Source organism: Rousettus aegyptiacus, unplaced genomic scaffold (assembly GCF_014176215.1).
Source record: "Rousettus aegyptiacus isolate mRouAeg1 unplaced genomic scaffold, mRouAeg1.p scaffold_m13_p_2, whole genome shotgun sequence".
Classification (NCBI taxonomy): Eukaryota; Metazoa; Chordata; class Mammalia; order Chiroptera; family Pteropodidae; genus Rousettus; species Rousettus aegyptiacus.
Genome location: NW_023416295.1, coordinates 121764710 through 121792069, shown reverse-complemented (window position 1 = coordinate 121792069; position 27360 = coordinate 121764710). Strand labels below are relative to the sequence as shown.

Genomic DNA, 27360 nt, shown 5'->3' with positions numbered 1-27360 from the left:
TTTTCTCTTAGGATTTTTTTAATGACAAGTTTTCTCTAGCTTACTTTATTGTAAGAATACAATAAATAACAAAATATGTGTTAATTGACTGCTTATGTTATGAGATTTCCAGTCAACAGTAGGTTATTTGTGGTTAAGTTTTGGGGGAGTCTAAAGTTATATGTGGATTTTTGACTTCACAGGGACATGGTGCCCCTAACCTGCACATTGTTCAAAGGTCAGCTGTACATAATACACATTTCTTTATTTAGCCAGTATTATTGAGTATCACCGTGTGACTCCTTTAATTTAGTAGCTTTTATGGGGATGAGCTAAATTAGAGAGACCACTTATTTTGAAGGACAGGGCCCAATAACAGTTTAGTGTCATGCACTGCGTAGGAGGACCTGGGGAACATGCCAATTTGCCACACCTTAGGGGAGGTTTTGCATAATGTCAGGTCATGTCTCTTACTGCAATGCATATACATTCTTAGATTTAAAAATAATACTGAGTTCTCAGGAAAATTTAATTTCATCACTAGCAGCATCTTTCCATAAACTAAAAACTTAAAAAGCCTTAGTTCAAAAGAAACTGTCTAATTTTTAAGAATGAATGTCTTACTAAGTGAATTTAATTCACAAAAGGAATTTTTTTCTAATATTTAGGCTGTTATTGGTTTTAGCTTTGTTTTTAATTGACATTTTTAATCATTTGCTTTGGTCAGATATTGAATTTGAGTTCAAAGATACATCTTCTCTGAGGATGAAGTCTCAAGACACCAAATAGTAGAAAACCAGAATTTTCAAGTTTTGCACAGCGGTGCGCTCTAGTCCTTCAGTGGCAAACAGTAGGTGTGACTTTTTCATATTCTACAAAATTGAGCTACTCCTTCCTGATTTTTGTCTTTTTCAAATTTCTTTGCTCAGTTTCTTTATTTTATCCATCTTGTTTGCTTAATTTTTTTATTTCTTCCTGTATAATGTATAGCTGTCTTTGTGGTGAAGTGATGAGGCACTAGAAATGAAGGGCAGACACACAGTTAGATTCTGTTTCATCATGGGACTAGGCAGGTCACAAGTCGGGAAATTGGGGAAGTCAGTTCCGATTAGGGATTAGTTGACTGAGGAGGCATAAGCCAAACCGGGTGACTTTGGGGCCTGGGCAGTGGAGCTCCTACATGTTTTCATTGCTGCCATCTACCTTGTAGGCATTAGGTGATCCAGCAGCGAGAGTAATTCTGGGCAGGAGTCAGGTAGCCAGAGTGATTTCTTCTTTCTGCTATTGAATAGCTGTGTAACTTCAGGTGAATTTCTTAATCTCATTCATCCTCAATTTCCTTGTTTGTAATACCTACCATGAAAGATTATTAGAAAGATCACAGATAATATACCTAAAGTGCCCAACAAATGGACACTGGGAAATGGCCACATTGACAGTTTAAAGAAATGTTCAGGAAATGACTCAGGAAATGATAAAAAGCAGAAATGTATTATTCTCTTTAAAAATTATTCCTTGGTAATTTTAACTCTTTCGCTCCTTCCTAATTGTGATGTCTACCAGCATTGTCAAAAACTATACCCAATCCAAGGTTTTTCTTGTTGATTGAAGTCTAACCTATCTGAGACTAGAAAACCCCTCCTTGCTTGCTACAAATTGCTATAGCAATTGTATTACTTGGATTAACAAATAAATGGCCAGGAGTCATTTTGCATGACAACTGTCCAGTTCTAAAGAAATCATAAAACTGATTTGTATGTTGCCCTTTCATTAGAGTGCCAGACCCTCATGGCTGCCTTTCAGGGCAGAGGCAAGACCACTGAGAGCTGCACAGCATTGGTAGGAAGAGGGTGGGGTCAGGTGACTTGCTGCAAGAGGGGCTCTGTCTTCACCTAAGTGTATAATATTATTATTGTGACAAGTGCCATTTTAGCCAAACCAATAAATCTTCCCTTATTTAAATGACAGATGGTTATTAGGATTGTTACTTTTGTTCCCAACAAACCTGTAGAAGAAAAACAAATAACTGACATGTAGAGTTCTTGTTTTTCAAGAATACTAGGGGAAATTTGAAACAGTGTAGTTTCAGGAAAGTTATACAGTATTTGTGGTCCTCCCCGTCAACGATTTCCACATCCTAATCCCCAGAACCTATGAATATGTTAGGCTACATGGAATTAAGTGCAGGTGGAGTAAGGTTGCTAATCAACTGACTTTAAATTAGGTAGATTATCCTAGATTATCCAGTCAGCCTAGTTTAGTCACAGTGGAATAAGGAGGTAGAAAAGCCGGAGTCAGAGAAATATACTTTGGAAGGAAGGGGGCCATGAGCCAAAACATGCAGGTCGTCTCTGAGAGCTGAAAAAGGCAAACACAGTCCCACCTAGAACCTTCAGAAAACCCTCTTGACACCTTGATTTTAGCCCAGTATGACCTATTTTGGACTTTTGACCTCCAGAACTATAAGGTAATTTATATTGTTTTAAACAATTAAGTTTGTGGTAATTTGTTACAACATTTAACTATGAACTATCTAAAATTGATGAAACAAATTTCATCTCTTTCCAAGAAAGGTGCTATTATCAGTGAAATAACAAAGCAAGAGGAAGTGGAGGAAAGCAACAGTAAAGGGCCTGCCTGGTGGGCTTGCTGACTGCTGATTACACTGGGCATTATTCACTTCCTATCTTAATATGTATCCAGTGCCTGGCCCGAGACTATGCGCACTCTTCCCCCATTGCTGCAGTCCTCATGTCACCGCCACTTCTCTTTTCGTTTCCTTTTTTGCTTCCCGCGATCCCCTTTTTTCTCATCTTTCTCTTTTTCCATTTTCCCAGTTGTCTTTTCCCCACTTTTCCTCTTCTGACAGGAGCTAGCAATAATGGCCCAACTAGTGAGAAGAAAATGAACATTGCTACTAATTCCCTCCACCCTGAGGAAGAATCTTGACGGAAAGCTAACAAAGAACAAAAGGAATAGATAGGAAAGAGGTGCCTGAAAACTGGATTGAAAACAGACAGGAGATGCCGCCTCATCTTGTTACCTGTCACCATTTTCCTTAGAAAAGTTATTGTAATGTACTGTACACCAGGGCTGAGTGTAATGATTCCTGTGCTCTTAGCAGTAGGGTGGAAGCGTCTCCATTTCTTTAAATAGTTAACTAACTGCACATTTAAAGCTCTTGGCAGAGTTTGGGATACAGAGTTAAGTACTCTGGGTATACCTAGTCCCATCACCATCTGTGATCCGTACAAAATTTGATACACACTTTAAGCTATTCAAATATTCATTGAGCCTCCACCGTGTATTTGGCAATGCCCCAGGACTAGGTAGCAGTGGTGGGCGGCAAGCAAGTGGCAGGACCAGTGGAGCCTGCTTTCTGGTGGAGAGTGATCTCTCAGGTATGATCAACAGTTGCTGTTTCCTTGGTGCAGCATAGAAGCAACTTCCCGCAGGTCTTGCCCCAAAGACATGGGCTTACCTAATTTAGAAAAGAACACAATCAAAATTCCTCCCCTAAAGGTTAGTCAGTGGTTCCGTGGGCCTCCAAAGAGTACAATATGTTCTTCCTTTGGAGTCAGGGAGGTGCTGCTGGGGCACGGGGAAAGAACACTCCATTCCACTGCCTCCGGTGTGATCTCCCACATATGCCATATAATGCCTTGGCATCGTTTCAGCCATTCGTTGTCATTTCATAAGTTTTATCAGATGACTTTATATATTGAGTGGAACCAAATCTTTAAAATGATGATATGTCAACTTTAACACCCCGTCATGATCTAGGTATTTTGCCTGGCAGGGCTACATAATTCATTAGAGATGGAAGAGGAGATATAAAACGTCTAATCACCTTTATTGCTACAACCCACTAACTGGTCGTCTTGGCTTCTGTCTTTCCTTCCTCCAATTTTGCCCATGAAATTTTGCTAGAGGGATCTTTTTCAAACAACACTGGCGGCCACCTCTCCCTCTCACTCTTGCCTCCTTATCTGAGTGAGATGCTCCCATATCACCCTACACTTCCTGCTCTGTTAGCAGTCATCATACTGAACTGTGATTGCCTATTTATTCACTTGTCTGCATCTCTCACTAAATTCTAATCTGTGTGACCAGCCCACCCTGTCTTCTGTATGTTTGTATGTACACCACTTAGCCCAGATGCCCAGAAGCAAACAATACATGCAGGAGTGTTGTAAGTGCAAGCATTGTGAACTAAGAACTCACAGTGATTCCTCATTGTTTATCAGATCACGCCCTGACTCTTTGTTTCACTTTTAAGTATAGTCGATCCTTGAACAACGCCGGTTTGAATGATGCAGGTCAATTGCAAACATCCATGTGTAAGTGGACCTGCGCAGTTTGAACCCGTGTTGTTCCAGGTCACCTGTTCTCTGATTTTCTTTGTACACAAGCCTTTAGATCTCTTCTTGGGCCTCTTCTGGTTCTTGCGTCTTCATTCTGTGGGTTGTTTTCTCTGCCTGCCCATCTGTGGTAGCTTGTCTCCAAAGATAGCTGCCATCAGTTTCTCTCTTGTATACATATGCCACTCCCTCACTGAGAGATGGAGTCTGTTCCTCTGCCCCCTTGAATCTAGGCTGGCCTGTTACTAATTTCACTAGTAGAATCTGATAGAAATGACACTGTCACTTCTGGGCCTACTGATTAAAAGGACTGGCATTTTCTGCTTCCTACATCGTGAAGCCTTGATCTTCCATTGATAAATCCAGGCAACTCTTCTGGAGAGGGAAGCTACATTGAGGAGCCTGAGGCACCAAAACTGTGAGCGAAGAAGGCATCTTAAGACAGCCAGCCCAGTCAAGCCTTGACTCCAGTGACCCCAGTACCAGCTGCTCTCTGACTGTGACTGCATGAGAGGTCCCAAGCAGAACCACCCAGCTGAGTCAGCCTGTAGAACCACAAGATAACGATAGTAGTTTTATGCCACTAAGTTTTGGGATGGTTTGTTATACAGCAATAATTATCCTAAATACCATCCTTCAGTGTCCTAAACCGATTTTTTATAACATTTTGCCTTGCTAGTCTAGGTGATGTTCATCTTTCCCTTTCTTATTAGCACCACACATTTTGTTATCCAGCTATACAGTATGCATCGCTAAATGGCAGGGAGACATTGAGAAATGAGTTGTTAGATGATTTCATCCTTGTGTGAACACAAGTATAAGAGTTTACTTATACAAACCTAGATAATATAGCCTACTACACACCCAGGCTATATGGTATAGCCTATTGCTCCTAGGCTACAGGCTTTTATAGAATGTTACTGTATTGAATACTGTAGGCAGTTATTACATAGTGGTATTAGTGTTCGTACACATTTAAACATAGGAAAGGTACTGTAAAAATACAGTATAAAAGGTAAAAAAAATGGTACACCTTTATAGGGCACTTACCATGTATGAAGCTTTCAGGACTGGAAGTTGCTCTGGGTGAGTCAGTGAGTGGTGACTGAACGTGAAAGCCTGGGACATTACTGTGCACTACTGTGGACTTCGTAAGCACCATACACTTAGGCTACATTACATTTATAAAACAACATGAGATTAAATCGTGCACATGAGAAATGAGGTGGTAAACAGGAGCTGTATGAGGCCGCTGCTGGCATAACAGGGCATAGCGATTTACAGCAAACTTTTTTTCTAAGTAGAAAGAGTGCACTCTAAAATAATGATAAAAAGTATAGTAGAGTAAATACATAAACCAGTAACATAGTCATTTATTATTAAGTATTATGTCCTGTACATAGCTGTATGTGCTGTACTTTTATATGACTGGCAGCACAGTAGGTTTGTTTTATACCATCAGCACAAACAGGTGAGTAATTAATTGTGCTATGGCATTACGACGTCACTGGGCTGAAGGAATTTTTCAGCTCCATTATGCTCTTATGGGACTGACATTATACGTGCGGTCCGTCATTTTATGCGGTGCATTCCTGTATATAATACTATTTTCCATTTCCAGTATGCTAATATCAGTTCTTATAACCAAACTTCATGATCTCTGAAGAAACTCAACAATAGCAATATATCTTAATTGTAAAAATGTAATTAATAAGCTGTTGAACTGAATTTAAAACATTCCTGATCATTTTAGCTCTCTGCCAAATATTTTAGCTTTGACTCTTGTTCATAGTATCTTGGAGCATTCTTTCAAGTCACGGTCATGACAGGTATGTGTGGCAGCAGGCAGCCCTTGCAGTCCCTGCACCTGAAAATAGTATGTTACGGTGCGGTGGTTCTCACGTGCGGTCCCAGATCAGCAGCATCAGTACCACCTGGAAACCTGTTAGAGATGTATATTTTCAGGCCTACCCCAGACCTATTGAATTAGAAGTTCTGGGGGTGAGGCCCAGCATTCTGTATTTTTAACAAGCCTTCCAGATAATTCTGATGCATGCTAAAGTATGAACCGTACTCTTGTAATGCAGTCCTGGTTTTGAAGTCAGAAATCCTAGCTTTCTTTCATTAAACAACATTTACTAAACATGCATACCTGCTTGTGCCAGGTATTACACTAGGGACAGAGGATACTAAGATGGCTATAGTTTCATCTCTGCTCTTGTAGGTTGAGGGAGGATGGTGGTAGCAATATTTATATACATATAAGTGGGACATGCCCCAAATTATTTCCATAAAACTCCCCCACTGAATGACGTAGTCTTAATTTTTTTATCCTCACTTTTCCACATATGGATCAGATGCTATTATTATGAACTTAAACTTTAAGGACCTTTTTATTACAATGTGTTTATATTAAAGATCAATCAGCAGCCCATTAGTTTATATATGAATGTTCATGCTCACTGTAGTATAGGAAATCCAGATAAGTAAAAAGAAAATTAAAATCGTTCATAATCCTACCACTCATAGGTAATAGATTATAGCTAATATCATTTCAATGTACTTTCTTGCAAACTTTTTCAGTGCCTGAGTCTTTTTTTTTTTTTCTTCTTTTCTATTTGCCTTATGTTTTTAGTGGCATGTTGTGAGCATTTTATATCACTTTGTTTCCTGAGGCATCAACATTGTTTTGGTAAAGTGGATATAATCATAATGATATTTGCCTTGGGAGTGAGCCTTTGAAGCATGGGTGCAGTTCCACAGTAGTAGAGACAATTGCTAATTCCTCTTTTCACTCTTGTCCTGTCTGTCTTCACTTTTGTTTGTTCTCTCTTTTCTGCCAACCCCATGGACTCCTCCCTTCCGTCTCCACGTGTCCTGCTTTTCCTCCCATCTTGTAAGCTTTGTTTTCCACCCATGCTAGCACGGCCATTCCCCTTTGACCAGTCCTTCTTCATCCTTCACGACCTGGGCAGTAATCAGCATGTGAGGGAAACAGTCCTTGATCCTTTCAGACTCTTAAATACATTCTCTTCTGACTTTCCATAGTGCTCTCTTCATACTTCTGTTACTGTGTTATCTCATAGAAGCATTACATATTAAGGTGTCTCCACATCCCCTATGATATAGGAAAGGGCTTTTGTAATATATGCAAAATGAATACATAAAACCTAAGTTCTGTCCAAGTCACCCAGAACTGCTATTCACAAGCACATCCGCAAGCCCTTGGGCTATACAGGCTTCTAACCTTGAAATGCAGGCGCTGCGATTCCTTCAAGGAAGCCTCTCCGAAAGCTCAAAACACAGTCATAGAGAGAGGTCTTGAACAACACAGCCAAAAAAAGGAGGCACTTTCAAGTAAGATCGTAAATGGACAGTGTATGAGAATAGAGGTCCCAGAAATGCTGTCTGTGATGGCCTAGAATCTAGACTAAGGGAATATGTGTCCTCTAAGGCAAGATTAGTACTACTACATCTTATAGAGAAAACTAGAGCTTCTACAAGACAGCCTGTGAGGTTAACTTTAAGACAAAAGAGGTGTTTTCTTTTTTCCTTAGCTGAGGGCAACAGTCAGTTCTGCAGCCATAATTTTGATACGTGACAATGAGAGGTTCAGAGGAAGGAGGAGGAGATTGGGAGGCTGAAGAGGAAGGAAGAAAGAAAAGCATTCGCTGGCTGAGTGGCTTGGGAGGGAGCTTCCCAGCGAGGGAATGAATGGAGCTGATTTTTGTTGTGATGACAGATGAGTTTCTTGCAGTGTCCTCAGAGTAGCCCAGTGGGGAAAGGCTGAGGGGCAGAATCAGACCTTTGTGCAGATGTAGGGAAAGCTGCTTCTTAGCTGCCAGCTCCTCTGTCCTTAGAGAAAAATTACACTGTGGTTCAGCTGGAAAGCTAGAGAGAGAGCACTTTGAATTTGTTTCTGTGTCATATTAGTGGAGTAGGATTATTTTAAGCTAAAAAGTTATACTAGGATTTCTGAGTTTAGTTTTCTTCTGTGATTTGGGCTTGCCTCTGTAGTCATGACTAGATGTGCTTAAAGAAACATACAGTTTTCTGTTATGTTCTTTAGAAAATTAGGAGATACTTGACTGCTAATAGGGAGTGAAATTTCAGGCACCTTGTAAACATTTAGTTTCACAAAGAGGTGAGATGCACCTTGAACTCTTATACCTAGGATCTTCATCAGGCACTAAACCTGATGTCTTTGCTTCATAAACTTGATGTCTCCTTTATGCTGTGTAAGTCACCATGGCTAGCATGACCTTCACCCTATCTTGACCAACTCCTCTTCATCCTTCATGACTTAGTGCGGTGGTCAGCACTTTTGGAAACCCTTCCCTGACCCTTACAGACTCGTTAAAGTGATTCTCCACTGCACTCCCTTCATACCTTTATTACTTATTTCATGTACATTTAGGGAGCTGGACAGAGGACTTGTGTGTCATATGCATGTGCTATGGCTTGAGACCCAAGCAAGTCTCCTCTGCTGTTGATTTCCAATTCTATTTGTGTTGTTTTGGGAAGTAACCAGTACCTTCTGTTCCATTTTGCTTTTGTAATAGGACTAAATGAACCACCTTTGTTTCTACTCAGGCAGCATTTGCTAGGATTAGTCAGTTAGGCAGCCCTCATCCCCCACTGAGCCAATTCTACCTAGCAGGATTGCACTTGCCCACCTTGATAGGTGCCAGGACAATTACTGGTCTCCTTCTAGACCTGCTTCAAAGCTTCTTGTAACTTGGCAGTGAATGAAATGCACAACCTTCCAACTCAATGACATTTAAGGCAACCAACCACTCATCAGTTCAGGCCGCAAAATAATTGGTACTCAGCTGCTCCCAGTCTATTTTTCTGGTTAGACCTATAAATAAAAGAAGTGATTGTACCATTGTATGTGACACCAATCTGCCCCCACCCCAAGCAGTCACATTCTCTTGTGGTGGCTCTGGCTTTGCTCTGGTCCTCCTGAGGAACAGAGTGTTAAAGATTGTATTTGGAGGTTGCCTAGTGCTATGTGTCTACATTTGAGTTCTACACATACTAATAAATATAATAAATGAATGGGTGTACCATTTGAATTGCATATCCACCCCTACTGAATTTGTAATTCATTCATATGAAAATATTTTTTAGTAAACATTATAACTTTTCCAATATCCTTATATAGTCCCTTTTATTCATGAGACTAAGCTGCATCACTCAATGGTGACATTTAAATGACAGTTACTACAGTAATGCAGAGTAATGTCCTTGTGAAGTGTGCTGTATTGGTGTGCTTATCCAGTAATTTATATACCCCATAAATGCTAGCTGTGATGTCTGAAGAGAACTCAAAAGGGAAGAAATATTTTCCCCCACATAAAAATTGTGAACTGTGTGATATTTTCAGAAGCATGTTTTGATACATATTTGCCCCAGGATTCCCCCAAATCTCTTCCCTTCTAAGCTATAAGTGTTTTTTTTTTCTCCAATACTCAAATATTAAAAACAAAAGGAGAATATACCCTTCCTGCCCTCCCTCCCACCCCAATGCACTGATGTCTTTGGTCTGTACAAACACAAAGAAAAAAAAATCAGTCAAATCAAATGATCTTCCACTGTCTTTCAAACTAAATCTGCTTTAATCAGTGTGCTAGCACATTCTGTCAAACCCCATGACTTTTAAAGCAATACATTATTCCCGCAGTTTCGACAAAAGCTAAACCCTTGCCGGCCCCAAACCAACTCTACATGGAGGCTTTTGCCAAATTAACTTCCCTGTCTCAGTCAAGAGGCTGCTCCCCGGCTCTGCTCAAAATTAATAAGGCCAATCAGAAATGCACAAAGCCGGCATGGCCAATCATTCTCCAAGCATTTGCCATCTCCTCTGCAGTCAGATAAATCATGTTAAAGCTATTATACCAATGACTATAAATTAGGGGGCATGGTGGTCCGTCCCTCTGGAGGACACTGCAGACTAAGATTATTACAGCAGCCCACTCCTACCCCTGGGCGGGTCGCTGCAGTGGGGGAGGGGACAGGTTCCCCCGGCGTTGGAGAGGGGAGGCGGCATCGCCAAGTCCCAGGTTATCAATTGTCACACAATCCCTAAGCTGATGCGCACAGCCTCCCCCTAGAATTAGCATCTGGGCGGCACCCACGTGTTTGTTAGGGATCTGTTCAGAGATGGCTTTGACCCCCAGATGCAGGGACTCCATCTGCGCCGCTCCACGAGACAATTTACAGCTGAGGTTAGGCTGGTGATTGCTGGCATGGAAAACTCATTTCTCAGCCTGGATTTTATTTACACTCTTATTAAGGTGCCTTTCACTCATGTCAGAATGGCATCGAGTGGCTGCGGGGAACGCTTGGTGGCGAGTGAGCGACGGGTGAGCGACGGGCGCTGGTGACCTCGCTGCACCGAGAGCGCGCGGTGGGCACAGAAGGACAAAGGCGGCAGGCGCGGCACGGAAGCCAGCGCACCGCACAGCAGAGGCCAAGGACAGTCTTTGGACCGCGCTGGAAAACTATAGTGGCTTTGTGGCTGGTTTCCCCTTGTAGTGTTAGCTGGTTTCCAGCTCTCGCAGATCATGCTCTTTATAAACGTCCAACAGGTGCTTTAATATACATCTAAAACTCTGAGTAAAGATTTCACCCTTCTCTAGACCCCTTTCTGCCCATCAGAGCCTCCCTTGCCCTGTGGAGGTAAGACTGTAATAAGGACTCTGGGAGGGAAACTTCCGGGCTGTTCTTTCCATTGGCGTCGCCTAAAACTAGAACAGGCCTGTGCAGCCTGGGCACATCTTGGCTCTTAATCATGCATATTCATGCCCAAAGTGCACTAAAACTCAGGTCAGCTGGTTGGAGACAGTGACCTGTGCTCCTGAAGGCTGACCAAGACTGAGATTTCAATAAAATGAAGACTGGCAGTCTCCTCTCTGAGTCCTGTGCATAGTCTTAAAAACGCCTGAGGCACATTTTTTTTTTTTTTTTTTCCTTTCCTAAAAGGAACAAAGGAAATGGTAGAGGCTTGCTTTTTTCTTTTTGGTGGTGATAGGGTGGGGTTGGGGGATAGTTTCTATGGTTCTCCTTTTTGCTATAGAAATTGTGATTTGTTTCTTTTATCCTACCTACTCCTTTTCCTAGGGTCCATAACCTTTGGAGTAGTGGATAATATCTTCATATTCCTTTGTTCTGCATGTGATCTCTCCTCTTGGCTTAACATGTTCTTCTCTTCCCCTATCATTCCCCCAGCTGATGACATCTCTTCCCCTTTTCCTCCCTTTCTTCCTGGAAAGGAGTGGACTCTTCTGCTCTCATGACCCTCATTTCTATCACTTCCCTCAGAAATGTCCCTTTTCTCTTTCCTGGACTCGGGCACAGTTCCTCTTCTGTGCTAGGGTGGCACTAGCAAGAGGATATAAAGCAATAATGCTTGATCCACAAGCTACCCCACAGCCTCCCAGGACTGCAGTCCAGTGAGTGGTACTGTTCTGGGCTAAATTGTGTTCCCCCAAATTCATATGTTGAAGTACCTCAGACTGTGACTGTACTTGGTGATAGGACCTGTGTTGTGGTAATTAAGGTAATGAAGTTATGTTGGTGAGGCCTAATTCAGTGACTGGCGTCGTAAGAGGAAATTTGGACAGAGACCCTAGCGATACATGCACACATGCAAAAAAATTTTTTTAAATGCAAGGACACAGGAGAATGCTGAAAGCTAGAGAGAGAGGCCTCAGGAGAAACCAAACCTGCCGCCACCTTGATCTTGGACTTTTGGCCTCCAGAACTGAGAAGATAAATTTCTGTTAAGACACCCAGTCTGTGGTGGCCCTAGCCAGCTAACACTGGCACTAAGGAAGCCTGCTTGGGATGTCCCCGTGGCCCTCCCTCCGCTTCTTCCTCCATGACTTGAGAACTGTTTCCTTTGTGATAGCTTTGGCCTGGCACAACTTTTCTATTTAATGTTCCAGGTGGTGGTGGTGGTGTGTGTTTGTGTATGTTCAGGTAAGAACCTACCAACCAGTGATATTCTCTGCTGATAGAGCTTTATTTCCACCACTCTTGTTAAATTTTCACTTTTGTCCTGTGTACTGAATATAGGACAGTCATCCATTTAACTTTGAATTTCAGATAAACAGCAAATAATTTTTTAAGTATATCTCAAATATTGCAAGGGAAGTACTTATAGTTAAAAATTCTTTATGTGGAATTCAGATTTAACTGGGTGTCCTATAGTTCTTATTTGCCAAAATCTGCCAACACTCGTTCATAAATATGTCATGAGTATCTTCACACAGTGGTTCTTTCATTAGAATCACCTGGAAAACATTTTGAAAATAATCATGGCTGAGTCCCTTCCTGGTGGAATCCTGATTTAATTGGTCTGGGGCAGGGCCTTTGGACAGGAGTTTGTTAAATCATCTAGGTGATTCTAATGTGTAGCCAGGACATAGAACCCCTACAGGAAGAGACAGACTTTGATTAATTAAATGCTCAGAGCTACTGCATTGTTGGATTTAAGCTCCCTTAAAAGTAAATTCTTTGGGTTTTGTGCTGCTAAAATATGTCATCTTAATACTCTATTACTGCACCACAGGCAAAGGTCAAGTAGATCACTGAAAAAAGCCGTTAGTATATGAAATGGTCTTATTTCAGGTCAACTGAGCCTATAGAGAGGTGTCATGAGCTATAATACTGATTCCACTGCAGCAAATGACTCCTCCATCCCAGCACCTCAGGTTTTGCAATAATGCAGCTGTGCACCCTTTTACTTTTTACCATTACTTTTATTACAGGTCAGTGCTCAAGACTATAAGATCTATTTTAAGAATATACTTTAAGAGGATTTGAACATAATTTTCTTCAGTTCTTCCAGATCCTGGGTATCTGTTTTTCAAATATTAATTGGCATGTACAGAGAACTAAAGCTTACTTGCTGCTTACTTGTTACTGAAAAATTTATAGAAATTTCAGATATTGTGGCTGATGCTCCTGGGGTGGCACATCATTCTTTCTGCTTGGGTTAGGCCCCTATATTTGAGTCTGATACTAAATTTCATCCTGAAGATAAGCCTTGCCAACATAAACCCTCATAGTATTTGCTATGGCGATGCTGGCATAGAGCTCTAGCTGAGTAAGGGTTAAAAGAATGGTAGGGAAATAAAATGCCTGTCACAGAAACTAGTTTTATAGGTAATGGTGTTGGGGGTCATTAGATGACATTGATCAGTGCAAAGTCGAGAGATGGAGATGTGATATGAAAAGCCTTGTTAAAAATTCCATCCAAATAAGTGTATATATGATGGAGGTTTCATAACTACAGTAGTCTCCTTTTATATGCAGTTTTGCTTTCTACGTTTTCGGTTACCTGTGGTCAGTTGTAGTCTAAAATTATTAAATGGAAAAATTCCAGAAATACACATTTAAATTGTGGATTAAATGTGCCATTCTTAGTAGTGTGATGAAATCTCATGCTGTCCAGGTCTGCCCCTGTCTAGGACATAAGTCATCCCTTTGTCCTGTGTATCCACACACTATACATTACCCTCTTTTGGTCACTTGGTAGCTGGATCAGTTTTCACATCATCTGTCATAGTATCGCAGTGCTTGCATTCAAGTATCTTACTTAAGAATGCCCCATATCACAAGAGTAGTGATACTGGTAATTCAGATATGCCAAAGTGAGGCTTTACACAGTACTTCCTTTAAAGTGAAAAGGTGAAGTTTCTTGACTTAAGGAAAGAAAAAATGTTGCTGTTCCTAAGATCTACAGTAAAAACAAATCATCTATCCATGAAATTGTGAAGAAGAGAAAGCTGTGCTAGTTTCGTTTTTGTACCTCAAACTGCAAAAGTTATGGCTACAGTGCATAATAAATGTCTAGTTAAGATGGAAAAGGCATTACATTTGGGGGTGAAGACATGAACAGAAAATGTGTTCTGATTGACAGCAGTGTGTTGCACCAGAAACCATTGAGTCTGTAAGGGGTTCCCTACAACAAGTGATTCCAAGCCATTTACTACAACTCAGGGGTGGTTATACAGATTCAGGAATAGGTTTGGATTGAAAAATATAAAAATTACTTGAGAAAGACCACATTCACACATCTTTTATTCAAGCATACAGTCTTATAATTATTCTTTTATTGTTAATCTTTTATGGTACCTAATTTATATACTTTATCATTAAAGTATGTATGTATAAGAAAAACAGTATGTTCAGTACGATCCATGGTTTCAGGCATCTGATGGATATGATGAGACTACTGCATTGCTTATTATCTAATGAGAAGTTTCAGAAAACTATTGTAGTAGGAGGCAGGAACAAGGGCAAGGATGTCTGCTTTTACCACTTTTATTCAACATAGTATTGGAAGTCCTAGACACAGCACTCAGTCAAGAAAAAGAAATAAAAGGCATCCAGTTTGGAAAGGAAGAAGTAAAACTGTCATTATTTGTAGATGACATGATACTATATATAGAACCCTATAGATTCCACCAAAAAACTGTTAGAATAAATGAACTCAGTAAAGTAGCAGGATATAAAATTAATATTCAGAAATCAGTTTCATTTTTATACACCAATACAAACTAGGAGAAAGAGAAATTAAGAAAAGTCTCATTTACAATTATAATAAAAAAATAGCTAGGAATAAATTTAACCAAGGAGGTAAAAGGCCTGTCTTCAGAAAACTCTAAGACATTGAAGAAAGAAATTGAAGAAGATACAAATAAATGGAAAGCTATGATGCTCATGGATAGGAAGAATTAACATCCTTAAAATGTCCATACTACCCAAAGTAATCTACAGATTCAAGGCAAGCCTTATTAAATAACAATGGCATTTTTCACAGAACTAGAACAAATAATCCTAAAATTTATATGCAAGCACAGAAGAACCCGAGTAGCCAAAGCAATCTGGAGAAAGAAAAAAATTGGAGGTATCATGTTACCTGACATCAAACAATACTACAAGGCTATAGTATCCAAAACTGTATGGTATTGGCATAATAACAGACAGATCAATGGAACAGAATAGAGATCCCATAAATTAACCCATGTCTATGTGGTCAATTAATCTATGACAAAGGAGGGAAAACTACACAGTGGGGTAAAGACAGTCTCTTTAATAAATGCTGTTGGAAAAACTGGACAGATCTATGCCAAAAAAGAAAAAAGAAAAAAGAAACTAGACCACCTTCTTATACCATATACAATAATTAAGTGGAATAAAGGCTTAAATATAAGCCCCAAAACCATGAAACTCCTAGGAGAAAACATAGGCAGTAAATTCTTTGACATCACTCTCTCTCTATATATATATGGATATATCTCCCCAAGCAAGAGGAACAAAAGAAAAAATAAATGGGACTACATCAAACTAAAAAGTTTTTTGCACAGTGAAGGAAATCATCAACAAAATGAAAAGACAACCTACTGAATGGGAGAAGATATTTAACAATGACAAATCTGATAAAGGGTTAATATCCCTAACATATAAGAAACTCATACAACTTAACACCAAAAAAACCCCAAAACAATCCAATTAAAAAATGGGTAGAGGCCCTGAACAGACATTTCTCCAAAGAGGACATGCAGATAGCCAACAGACATATGAAAAGATGACTGACATAATTACTCACAGGGAAATGCAAATTAAAACCACAATGAGATATCACCTTACACGTGTCAGAAGGGCTATCATCATCAATAAATGAAAAAACAACGAGTGTTGTTGAGGATGTGGAAAAAAGGAAACCCTTGCATACTGTTGGTGGGATTGCAAATTGGTGTAGCCACTATGGGAAACAGTATGAAGTTCCTTGAAAAATTTAAAATAGACCATATACCCAGCAATTCCACCTCTAGGTATTTATTCAAAGAAACCCCAAACAGCAATTTTAAAAGATATATGCATTCCTATGTTTATAGCCAAGATGCAGAGGCAACCTAAGTGTCTATTATAAATAAATGGATAAAGAAGAGGTAGTACATATATGCAGTGGAATATCACTGAGCCATAAAAAAGAATGAAAGCTGGCCATTTGTAATAACACAGATGGACCTAGAAGGCATTACGCTAAGTAAAATAAGTCAGAGAAAGACCAATAAATACCATATGATGTCCCTTGCATGTGGAATTTAAAAAACAAATAACAAGGAAAACAAAAACAGACTTACTGATAGAAGAAATTGATTGTTGTCAGGTGGAAGGGAGGGGGGAGGATGGGTGAAGGGATTAAGGAGTAAAGATTGTAAGATGAAGAGTCATGAGGATGTAATGTACAGCAAAGGGAATATAGTCCGTAATATTATAATATGTATAATGTCAATAATATTGCAATAAATAGGTATACTGGAGTGATCACTTTGTAAGTTATGTAAATGTCTAATCACTGTGTCGTACACCTGAAACTAATATTGTGTGTAAATTGAAAAATTAAAAATAAAAAGAAATCACACAAGGTATGTTCTCTGATCACAAGGGAATGACATTATTTCCTTATCTGTAAAATGTGATACTATTTACCTGTAAAGGGAATAAAAGAAACTAGGTCTCAACTACCTAGCATAGGTCCTAATAAAGAATAACTGAATACATGTTTTTTGTTTTTTCCCCCGCCGCTTCACTGGAGTGTAGTAAATAATGGGTTAACTTCCTTATTGACATTTAAAAAAAAATTTTAATTTTTCTGAATTCAAGGCAGATTATATAACTGATGGTGTCTTAGTATTGAGGAAATACAGTATTACAACGCTGATGCATCCACTATTGTTAAAAGCTTTAAGACTTTTAACAGTAAAGAACTGGCAGATTTATAAATTTTCCTGTTTGTAACTCAGTACAGCATAAATGATTACTGATCCTGTTTATTATTATTATTTTTTAATAATAGGCCATTAGTGTTCATTGAGATGTTTGACATTCTTATTCAAGTCATACTATAAATAAGGCCATATTTTCTTGAGTTAATTCTTCTGACCAAGATACAAAGCTTGACATTTAATACTTTAGAACAGATCCTAGTTCAGATTGTCTATGGCGCCTTTCATGCAACAAAGTAGAGCTGAATAGCTGTGACAGAGTCCAAGCGGCCCATAAATCTTAAAATATTTACTATCTGGCCCTTTACAGAAAACATTTGCTGAATTAAATAATCTTTAGGTGGGCCTAGTAGATGGAAGTTCCAGGAAAGACATGTGTAATAATGATAGCACTTATCTTTTTCATGAGAACTGCCACAATGTTGTCCTTCAAATCCTGTGCAATTTGGGTGATTGGCTATATATCCCCAATGTTTAGGGCTTCCAGGAATTAGAAATTTTCTTCTTCACCTAGGACACTGAAAGTAGAGATTTCACAGTTCTCCAGAATCGTGTCCCAACTTTTTTTCCTCACCGACCATACGCGAACAGGTAGGTGATATCTAATATACAGCTGCTAAGATTGCTATTTTCAGGTTCCACATTCTTTAGTTTAAATCAGAGATGTTTTGTTACTAACATACTGGTAGTGCTTAAAAAGTGTAAAATGACTTTGTTTGGGACATTTTGCTGCTGCAACTTCACTTTTCTTTCATCCTCATGTCAATCATCCCCCTACCATCACACCCACCTCACAACACTGCCTTCTGAATCAGCTCATCTACCTTTATTTTTTACTGACTAGATTTGTTAATTAAAATTTTAAAAGCAGGTCACATAGGAAGCTCTGATTTATGAGCTCCTTTCAAAGGAGTGCTGTTCTCCAAGTCTGCATTCAGACCTTCCAAAGCTCTCTCCAAGGACCTCTCGGACTAGCAGTGCGATCAGATCTGGTCCCTGGGATGCAATCAAGGTGCCTGCCCCCTGTCCACACCTCGTGCTCCGTCCCACTCTCAATCTCTTGCAGGCTGCCTAAATGGAATCAGTAAAGTAAATGCGGTTAGCTGGCTGGAAAATCTCATCAGAAATGAAAGACAAGACAAAATGTAGAGAGAGAAACTGAAAGCAACAGTCTTTTCAGGGCTCTAATTACAGAAAAAGCAATTAAAAAGACAGACTAATTGCTAGAACATATAGCTCACTCTTTAGCCTGTCACTTCATTGAAGGAAAAAACTGGGAGGGTAACAAGTTTGAAGTATTTTGTAGATGAGAATTTTTAAATGATGATGAGATTTAAAAAATATGCATACACATACAATTTGAAAATTGTCTTGTTTTTCCTTATAACCTAATACTTTCAAGCAACAGTCTTGAGAGCCAAAGAACCATTTAACTCTCCCGAGGGTCATAAATGGTACAACATGGGATGGTCTTATTCTAAGTGAGGGGTTAAAGACCTTTCCTTCCCTTTTCGTGGCTCATGGCTCCAATAGCTGTACTTTTCCAGCTTAATAACGACCATTAAAAGCTGCATGAAGAATCAAAAGTACAGGTGTGGAGAACTCTTGCTGAGATACCAATACAGCCATCAGCATCTCTGAATTATTGCTATTTTAAGCTGGTTTCCCCCATTTCATTCACTCCACCAAGTGCCATATGGAGGGTTATTTCCCAAGTTATAAATGTACCTTCTCAATGCCATTTTCTTCTCTTTTTAATTTATATTTTTAACCATTTTTCTCCAAATCCCCAAGCCAGGTTCTCTCTTTCAGTTTTCTATTGCTGTGTGATAAACTACCCAAATATTAGTAGCTTAAAACAAAAACCATTTTATTTGCTCATGTTTCTGTAGATCCAGAATTTGGGCAGGTCTCAGTGTAGAGGGCCCACCTCTGACCTTTGATGTCTTTGGCTTTAGCTTAAATGACCTGAGCAGCTCGCTAAGAGCTGACTGGGCCTCTCTCCTTACGGTATCACCTAGAGTGACTCGAGTGGGGCTCGAGGATCAAAGATGGACTCACTTCCAATGTCTAGGCATTTTGTTTCTCTCTTTAGTGGCCTCTCTTCACTGAGTAATCTAGTCTGACATATGCGGGGTGGCTGGCTTCCAAGAGTGAAAGCAGGTACTACAAGGCCTCTAAAGACCTAGGCTTGTAATTCTCAGAATATCACTTCTATATTCTGTTAAAGCAAGTCACAGGCCAGAGCAGATTCAAGTGGTAGAGAAACAAACACCACTTCTTGATGGGAAAAGGAGCATTTGTGAACAGACATAGGAGGCATTGCTTGTAGCCTCTTTTGGAGACAATGTACCACAGTTTTCAAGAACTAATATAAGCTAAGCACTGCTCATGAGAGAATGTTAGAAGACCCTTCTAATCTTCAGGTATGTAATCCAAGGATTCATTCTTTTCACGAGTTTCTACTATTGAATGGCAAGAAGGAGGCACTGTAAGCATGAGGGTAAAAATGAAGGTGAAAAGATCTGGGGAGATTTTACAACCAGTTCCTTCTAAATATGAGTGTTTTCTGTCTAGTTAGCTGTTCTGAACGAAGCTTCAGATAAACCATAGCCTACTTTTAGCTTTCTTGTGAATTAATACTTTATTTTTAACATTATGCTGATATTTTCTAGATTCATTTTACCTTCCTGGATTCTATAATTAAGCAGAATTAGCATTCTTTGATGTCTTATCCTACATGTTATAAGATGTACATTTTACTAACACTTTGTAGTAGTTAAAATGTTTAAGTGACTAGGCAGAGTGTTGACTCTTACTATCTTCAGCAAGGATATTAGTCACTAGTGCTCTCTCTTAAAAATACCTCTTTGTATAAAGGGTTCAGTCCAAAAAGAGTATATAACATTTGTAAGTATTTATATACCCAATATAGGAGCAACTAAATATAGAAAGCAAATAGTTACAGACCTATGGGGAGCAATAGATAACATAATAATAGGGAACTTTAATATACCATTTACATGAACAGATAGATCATCAAGGCAGAAAATAAACATTGGCCTTAAATGACACATTTAGACCCGATGGAATTAACAGATATATACAGAAAATTTTATCCAAAAGCAACAGAATACACATTCTTCTCAAGTGCATGTGGAACATTCTCCAAGACAGGTCATAGATTAGTCCACAAAACAAGTCTTAACAAATTTAAGAAGATTTGAAATTATATCAAGCATATTTTCTGACTATATTAGCATGAAACTAGAAGTCAATTACAAGAAGAAAACTGGGAAATTTACAAATATGTGGAGATTAAACAACATGGTACTGAACAACTGTTGGGTCAGTGAAGAAATCAAAAGAGAGATTAAAAAAATATGTTGATACAAATGAAAATGAAAATACAACATACAAAACATGAGATGCAGCAAAGGCAGTTCTAAGAGGGAAGTTCATAGTGATAAATGCCTACCTCAGGGAACAAGAAAAATCTCATAATAAACAATGGATTAAAGACTTGAATGTAAGACCTGAAAACATGAAACTCCTAGAAGAAAACACTGTCAGTAAGCTCCTTGATATTCGTCCTGGCAATGACTTTTTGGACTTGACAACAAAAGTGAAGGTAACGAAAGCAAAAATAAGCATAACTATATCAAACTAAAACGCTTCTACCTGACAAAGGAAACCTACAGAATGGGAGAAAATATTTGCAAATCCTGTATCTGGTAAGGGGTTAAATCCAAAATATACAAAGGACTCATATAAAATATAAAACAATCCAATCAAAAAATGGGTAGAAGATCTAAATAGACATTTTTCTAAAGAAGACATATAGATGGCCAACAGGTACATGAAAAGATGCTCAACATCACTAATCAAGAAAATGAAAATTAAAACCACAGTGTCGCCTGATGCCTGTTATAATGGCTGTTATCAAAAAGACAAGCAGTAACAAGTATTGGGCAAAGATGTGGAGAAAGGAAACCCTGGTGCTCTCTTGGTAGGAATGCAAATTGGTGCAGCCACCATGGAAAAACAGTATGGAGATTCCTCAAAAGTTAAAAAACAGAGCTACCATATGATCCAGCAATCCCACTTCTGGGTTATTTATCAAAAGAAAACAAACACACTAACAAAAAAAGATATATGCACCCCATGTTAACTACAGCATTATTTACAATAGCCGAGATATAGAAACAACTTAAGTGTGTACTGATAGATGAATGGATAAAGAAAATGTGACACACACACAAATATTCAGCCATAAAAAAAGAATATTGGCATTTGTGACAAAATGGAAGGACTCTGAGGGCATGATGCTAAGTGAAATAATTCAGAGAAAGACAAGTACCGTATTATCTCACTTAGATATAGAATCTTTAAAAAAACTAACAAATACAGAAAACAGATTGGTGACTGTTAGAGGTGGGGTGGGGGATGGCAAAATGAATTAAGGGAATAAAAAGATACAAACTTCCAGTTATGAAAGAAATAAGTCAGGGCGATATAATATACAGTATGATTATTTTAGTTAATAATACTGTAGTGCATATTTGAATGTTGCTAAGAAAGTATATCTTAAAAGTTCTCATCACAGGGAAAAAAAATTCAGTGACCAAGTATGGTGATGTATGTTTGTTTAGTAGATGTATTGTGATGATCATTTCACAGTATATCTAAATATCAAACCATTGTGTTGTACACCTGGAACTAATATAATATGGTATGTCAATTTTACCTTAATAAAATAAAAAGAATACCTCTTGGTAGTAATAACCTTTATGGCTATTCCTGTTAAGATGAACAGTTTTGGCATCCTTTCCCTTTTGATTTTCTTTTGAGTCTGTTCACAGTTGATAACTCCATATTAGGTCATGATACATCACTCCATTACCTGATATGAAGAAACTTCATAGTGAATTAAAGAAATGACACAAAAAAATTTGCTAAAAGTGTCCTATATACATATATATAATATTTTATTTTAAAATGTCATTAAGCATATACATTTCTTCAGCTTTTTTCCAGGGAACATTGCACCTAAGTCTCAAAACACACAAAATAGATTCCCCATTACTAAACAGTTTTCACTTTTGGGTTACAAAAGCCAAGGTTTCACAGTCACAAAACATAAAAGGTGCATGGTTCTGAAACCATTTTCAGGCAGATTCCTCTCATTCATTGTACGTAGGGTATTTTGGAAACCTTGACCTTATGATACATTCCTTATAAATGACCTCCACCATTGGCCTCCCTGGGTCTCTAGAAGAAACAAAGAAAATGGAGGCAAAAGAGGAGTAAAAGAGTTAAACCTTAGCACTCCCCAAACAAACACAAAATACTATGGAAGATGGGAAGAGTGGAGGACACGAGGTTCTCCTTCAAGTACATCACAGTTGAAAACAACAGCACATATACAGCCTCATTTGGTCACTGTCTACCTGGTCTCTATGTGAACAAAACATCTAAGACACAGAGGAAAAATTAAAGCTATTTACACAGGTAACATCGTGGATTAGAAAGTGCAGTACTCCGAGACTGGCACTCAGACCTGACCAGGAGCTGCCACTGTGCTCACATAGGAGGCTGCCTGGGCTGCTTGCGTAGTGTCCTTTGAAAAATCCCAGTGTACAGACACGAGTCACATCACCCGCACACCACCACAGTTTGCTCAGCACGGTGGGCTATGTATGGTGTGCAGGCTGAAAAATTTCTCTGTAATTGTAAGTCTTCAAAAATCCAAGTTCCTAACACATAATTTTTACCATTTTCTTAGATCTGCAACTTTTCGGGTCAGCCTGGTTGCTTTGCATAGACGGTGACTCTCACTGCTTTCTCCGAGTATCCCAGAAGCACTAACTTTACTGAAAATAGAATCTCATGAAAGCCTAACATATCCACTCTGTAAAGTGTGGAGCTGCTGGGCCATTTAAGGAAAGGGTAGATCCTTAAACTGGTGAAAAGAAAACCACTGACCACTCATGGCCTTGTAAATAAAGTTGATTGACAGATGAGAAAGGAGGTGAGGTCAAGAGGAGAATCTAAAGAATTTTAAAGATGTGGGGGATTTTTTTCCAGGTGTTTCCATGCTAGTCCTTTTGGTAAACCAAAAACTCCACCTGAACGGCCAAGATCTGAGGCCAAAGCTGGGTATTGGGACTCATCCCTGCTTACCAGTACCTACCCACAGCTGTAATTCTTCCCAGGAAGTTAATAAATACTTAGAAGAGTGTGAGCACAGCTGACTTGATGCAGCCCCATGGAGATAAGTAGTTAGGGATTAAAAAATTAAACACCCAAATTCTCTAAAATTGTATACTGTGGGAATTCCCACTGTTTTTGGCTTTGTCCTACGAGACAGCTGAGTACTTGGCCTAGGCTCATTTTCACCTCTCCCTTCTCACCCCAAGAACCGCAGTTATATAAGCACAGCCACTACAGCACATCCCCTCCACCTCTTTGACTGCTGGCACTGCTCAGATTTCAAGTGTTACAAGAACAAAGGTTTGGTTGTTGCCTGGGAAGATGCTGAAGGGTGTGGATGGAGTATGAGTTTGCTCTCTTTGAAGGAAGAGAGTGCCACCAAATACACTAAGGAGCAGGGGCCAGCCCAGCGAGATTGAGAACCGAAAGAGCCCTTCTCTGTCAAGGGAGTGGCCACACGCCTCAAGACAACCATAAAGACTTGACTAGAAATCGAAAGCTTTTTTTAAACGAGACTTCCACTGAGGCTGTCGGGACAAGCACATTTGGCTACAGCTCAGATACAAAAGATTTCAGAACCACGTATAAATATATTCTGCAGGATTTTGAGTATGTTGCCTTTTGACCTTTTCATGGAATGCTCCAAGGGCTAACCTGTTATGTAGACACAGTTACTGCCCTTGGGGGATGGAATGATGTGGGGTCTGGGTAAAAAATAAAGCCAAACCTAGTAAGTAAGCTCAATTCACAGAGCATTTGATTTATTCACCTCATTTGTAGTTTTCCTCTCATTTGCCAAATATAGAATCAAGGCTTCAGCTTGCTACTGAGATCTCCCCACCCAAGGGGGCTTATGAAAAGAATTCCTAGGTACCTTTCTAACTAAAACTAGTAGGACTAAATGCTCAAGACTTTAGGACAAATTGAATAAGTTGGTTCCGGAGTTTTTCCTGAGACATGCTTCGGCAGTAAATGAATTAATGAGTAGAAGGTTGTCATGACATCTATGTGACATCTACATCCAAACTCACTCTGGTGGCTCAAAGAAAACTAGAGAAGCTCAAGGCAGGGCCCAGAGAGCAGCTCAGGAAAGGAAAGAGATGACAGGCATCAAGATGGCGATGGCAGCACAGAAGCTCTGCAGGGAGCAGCTCGATTAAAGGTAACACGGGACAGAGGTGACCGCTCGTGGGAACAGCTTCCTAATGCTAGCGGCTCAGAGTCCTCCAAGGAGAACTTTCTCAAGTTTCCAGTTTGTATATGGCTTTGAGAGTCTGACCAGGAACAAAAAAATGGACCACGCTGCTGTAAGATGTCTGTGTGTTTTCCCATGGCTTCAAATTCTGCCAGAGAAACAAATAGTTTACCACAAACTTTTCTTCACAGAGATGATTGGGGTAGCTGAGATTCACCAAAAGGGTAGGGGAGCTATCAGATGAAGAGGACTCCTGGCAAGGTTGTAGTCCAGTTCTTCCCAGGCAACATTGTGGCAACCCCCTGGTGGCTAAATTCCCAAATACTTGTTTCCACACTGTGTGATGAAAACATTCCTGAGTAGGAAGACTCCAGGCCATTCCTAAGAAAATACTACAACTCTAGGAATGCAGGCAATTAACTGTCCCAGAGGTTCCTCTCCTCTGGGAAAGGGATTCAAAGAATCATGAGACCTAGAATCGGCTCTCCAGCATTTGGAGGGATCACACCAATGACCGTTTTCTTCACTGAGTGGGAAGAATCTTTTAATTACCAAAAGCTGTCAGGATGGCGATGATACCATAGGAGCTCTGCAGGAAGAAGACTCAGTCATTGGGCTTTGCTCTATAAGGTCCCCCAATCCAGGGAAGCGGTGAGAGAGAGAAGTGATTTTAAATATCTATTTTGCAGTTCCTCCTGGCAGTGCAGCAGCAGGTAGATCTGATCTGTCTACTGCTTCTGCTGCTGCTGAGCTTGTGAGGACCACTTGGAGGTGGCGGACAGTGAGAACTGGGTGGCTGGGATATGATTCCTGGAGAAGGAGCAGGCATATGGCATGAGAAGGACTATCAAATTCAGTTTTAAAAGGCCATTCTGAGTGGGCCTTGTCCAAAAGTGGTGGAGAGCAGACCTGCTGCTCCTTGACAGACCGACACTTACATGTTGTTCGGAATAGGCTAGGGGGAAGTCACAGCCCATGGAACTTGGATCCGAAATGGAGGGATAATCCTGAAATGAGGTATGGTGAACTCATACGAGGAACTTCCCGTACTGCTCTACTAAACGCTGCTTTACCTGCGCCCACATGCACAGTGGGGGTGAAGGCAGGGGAAACATTTCAGAAATAAGCACCCGGGCTCAATAACAGAAATCTCAAGCCATACAAGGGGGACCCTTGAAGACAACAGAGGAACTGTTGGTCCAAAGAAACACCCAAAATTTCATGAAAACACTGATTTAGTGAGAAAATTCAACTTGGGAACAAATTATTACACAATAGACAGCACTCTGCTAGCCAAGGCACCACTCCAGATGGCTGCCTGGGTGGTGCGGGCTACAGAATATGGGGACAGCCCAGGCTGGACTTTGACACAAATACCTCAGCAAGGAATTGGAAAGTCCCAGGCCTGTTCTATGGAAGGGAAACAATTAAGATTCAAAGAATGCTGCTCCATTTCCCCCCTCCCCCAGATCCCTGCCTCACCCATCATCGTCATGAAAAAATAGAGATAGACACACACACGGCATTCCCTGAACTGCATCTCAGGCTTACTAGAAGGTGGACGCTCACACTTCCTGAGGCGTGATCCCCAACTTTCTAATGCAGCACTTTAACCTGTAGAGAAATTGGCAGCTTGACAGGCTGAAGAGTCTTCTGCCAGTTACACCTGAAAATGGCTGCCTCAGCTGCTCTAGATAAAATAAATATGACAGTGTGTGCCCAAAATGGGCAGTGGCCACCTAGGAGGCCTATTAAAGGAACCAAAAGAAATACAACACTCAGTAGCAGCCTTTATGTTTTGCTTTTGTTGAGTATCCAGACCTGTTACTGAAGAGGAAACTGAAAGCTAAGGATCCTCTTAAAGCACAGCCAGAGGCCTTTTGGCAGCAAACTCCCCACCTGGGCTGGGAAGAGGGTGGTATCACCTGGAGTGCTGCCCGGGAGGCACTTCCCACCCTGCCCTGCCAAGAGGCATCCCAGCTTTCTTCTGTTCTTCCAGTCACCTGGGCTGTTTTCATGACAGTTTGTTTCCATGTATTAAAGGAATGACATATACAGAAATGTCATCTCCTGAGCCCAGTCGGTCATTAGATATCCGCCATCCTCTGTCTTTCAAGACACCACGAGCACGCATCACCAAATCTTGAGCTGCTAGTGTGTACCTGTGCAGGGAAAAGCAGAAATGAGACCATTGGTGCAGCATTAGGTAAAATCTGGGTCAGGCAAGGCTAGAATTTAGTCATCACTACAGCCTATAAACAGTTTTCAGACACCCTTAAAGTCTCAAAAAGCCTAGGTCATCATTTCCCCAAATATGGGATGCCTAATGTAAATTATTTTTTAGATGGTAGATGAACAAGATACGAGATAAATAATATCCTAAATTTTTCCATTGCTCAGTCCTCTTTTGAGGTTTTTGATGATGTTACGGAGAGAGTCTCAGTTTGGTGCTACTGTATGGTTAGCATGGATCTGCTCAGGCTCAGGGCTTCCCCAGGCAAACAGTGTCCAGCTAAAGAAGTACATGGGAAAAATAAGAGCTTTTACTTTCAGTATGTTTATTTTTAGGACTAAATTCTTTTTAGGACAAGGATAGTCATTTCCCATTTATGGTAAGGGTAAATCTTTTAAATTTTGTTTTTTAAAAGCAAGTTAAAGAAAAATGTTAATGATATACAAGTAGCATAGCAATATAGTAAAAATGTGAAGGTTTTATGACTAAATGACTGATAAGTCTTGGTGTGGGTAAGCTGCTCTACCCATCTTTATCATTGCCACATTCTCCTCTTGACCAATTTAAGTACAG

General features: G+C 39.9%; 1 protein-coding gene and 1 long non-coding RNA gene across 5 annotated transcripts in view; one reads left to right on the top strand and one right to left on the bottom strand.

Moving 5' to 3' along the window:
* PPM1H (protein phosphatase, Mg2+/Mn2+ dependent 1H) overlaps positions 1–27360 on the bottom strand; it is a 292075-nt gene that overhangs the window by 54088 nt on the left and 210627 nt on the right. Inside the window, exon 10 of one of the 4 annotated variants that reach the window (XM_036237707.1) lies at positions 99–996. The exons of 2 other annotated variants lie outside the window; for them this stretch is intronic. In XM_036237707.1, coding sequence (XP_036093600.1) covers positions 945–996 — 52 coding nt within the window. In that variant the 3' untranslated portion in view covers positions 99–944. Of the gene's footprint in view, positions 1–98; positions 997–22110; positions 26717–27360 lie in introns of those variants that run through there. One more of the 4 variants, XM_016150765.2, reaches the window with a different exon arrangement.
* Positions 1–27360, top strand: part of LOC118613827 — a 92927-nt gene that overhangs the window by 19066 nt on the left and 46501 nt on the right. The window lies entirely within an intron of this gene.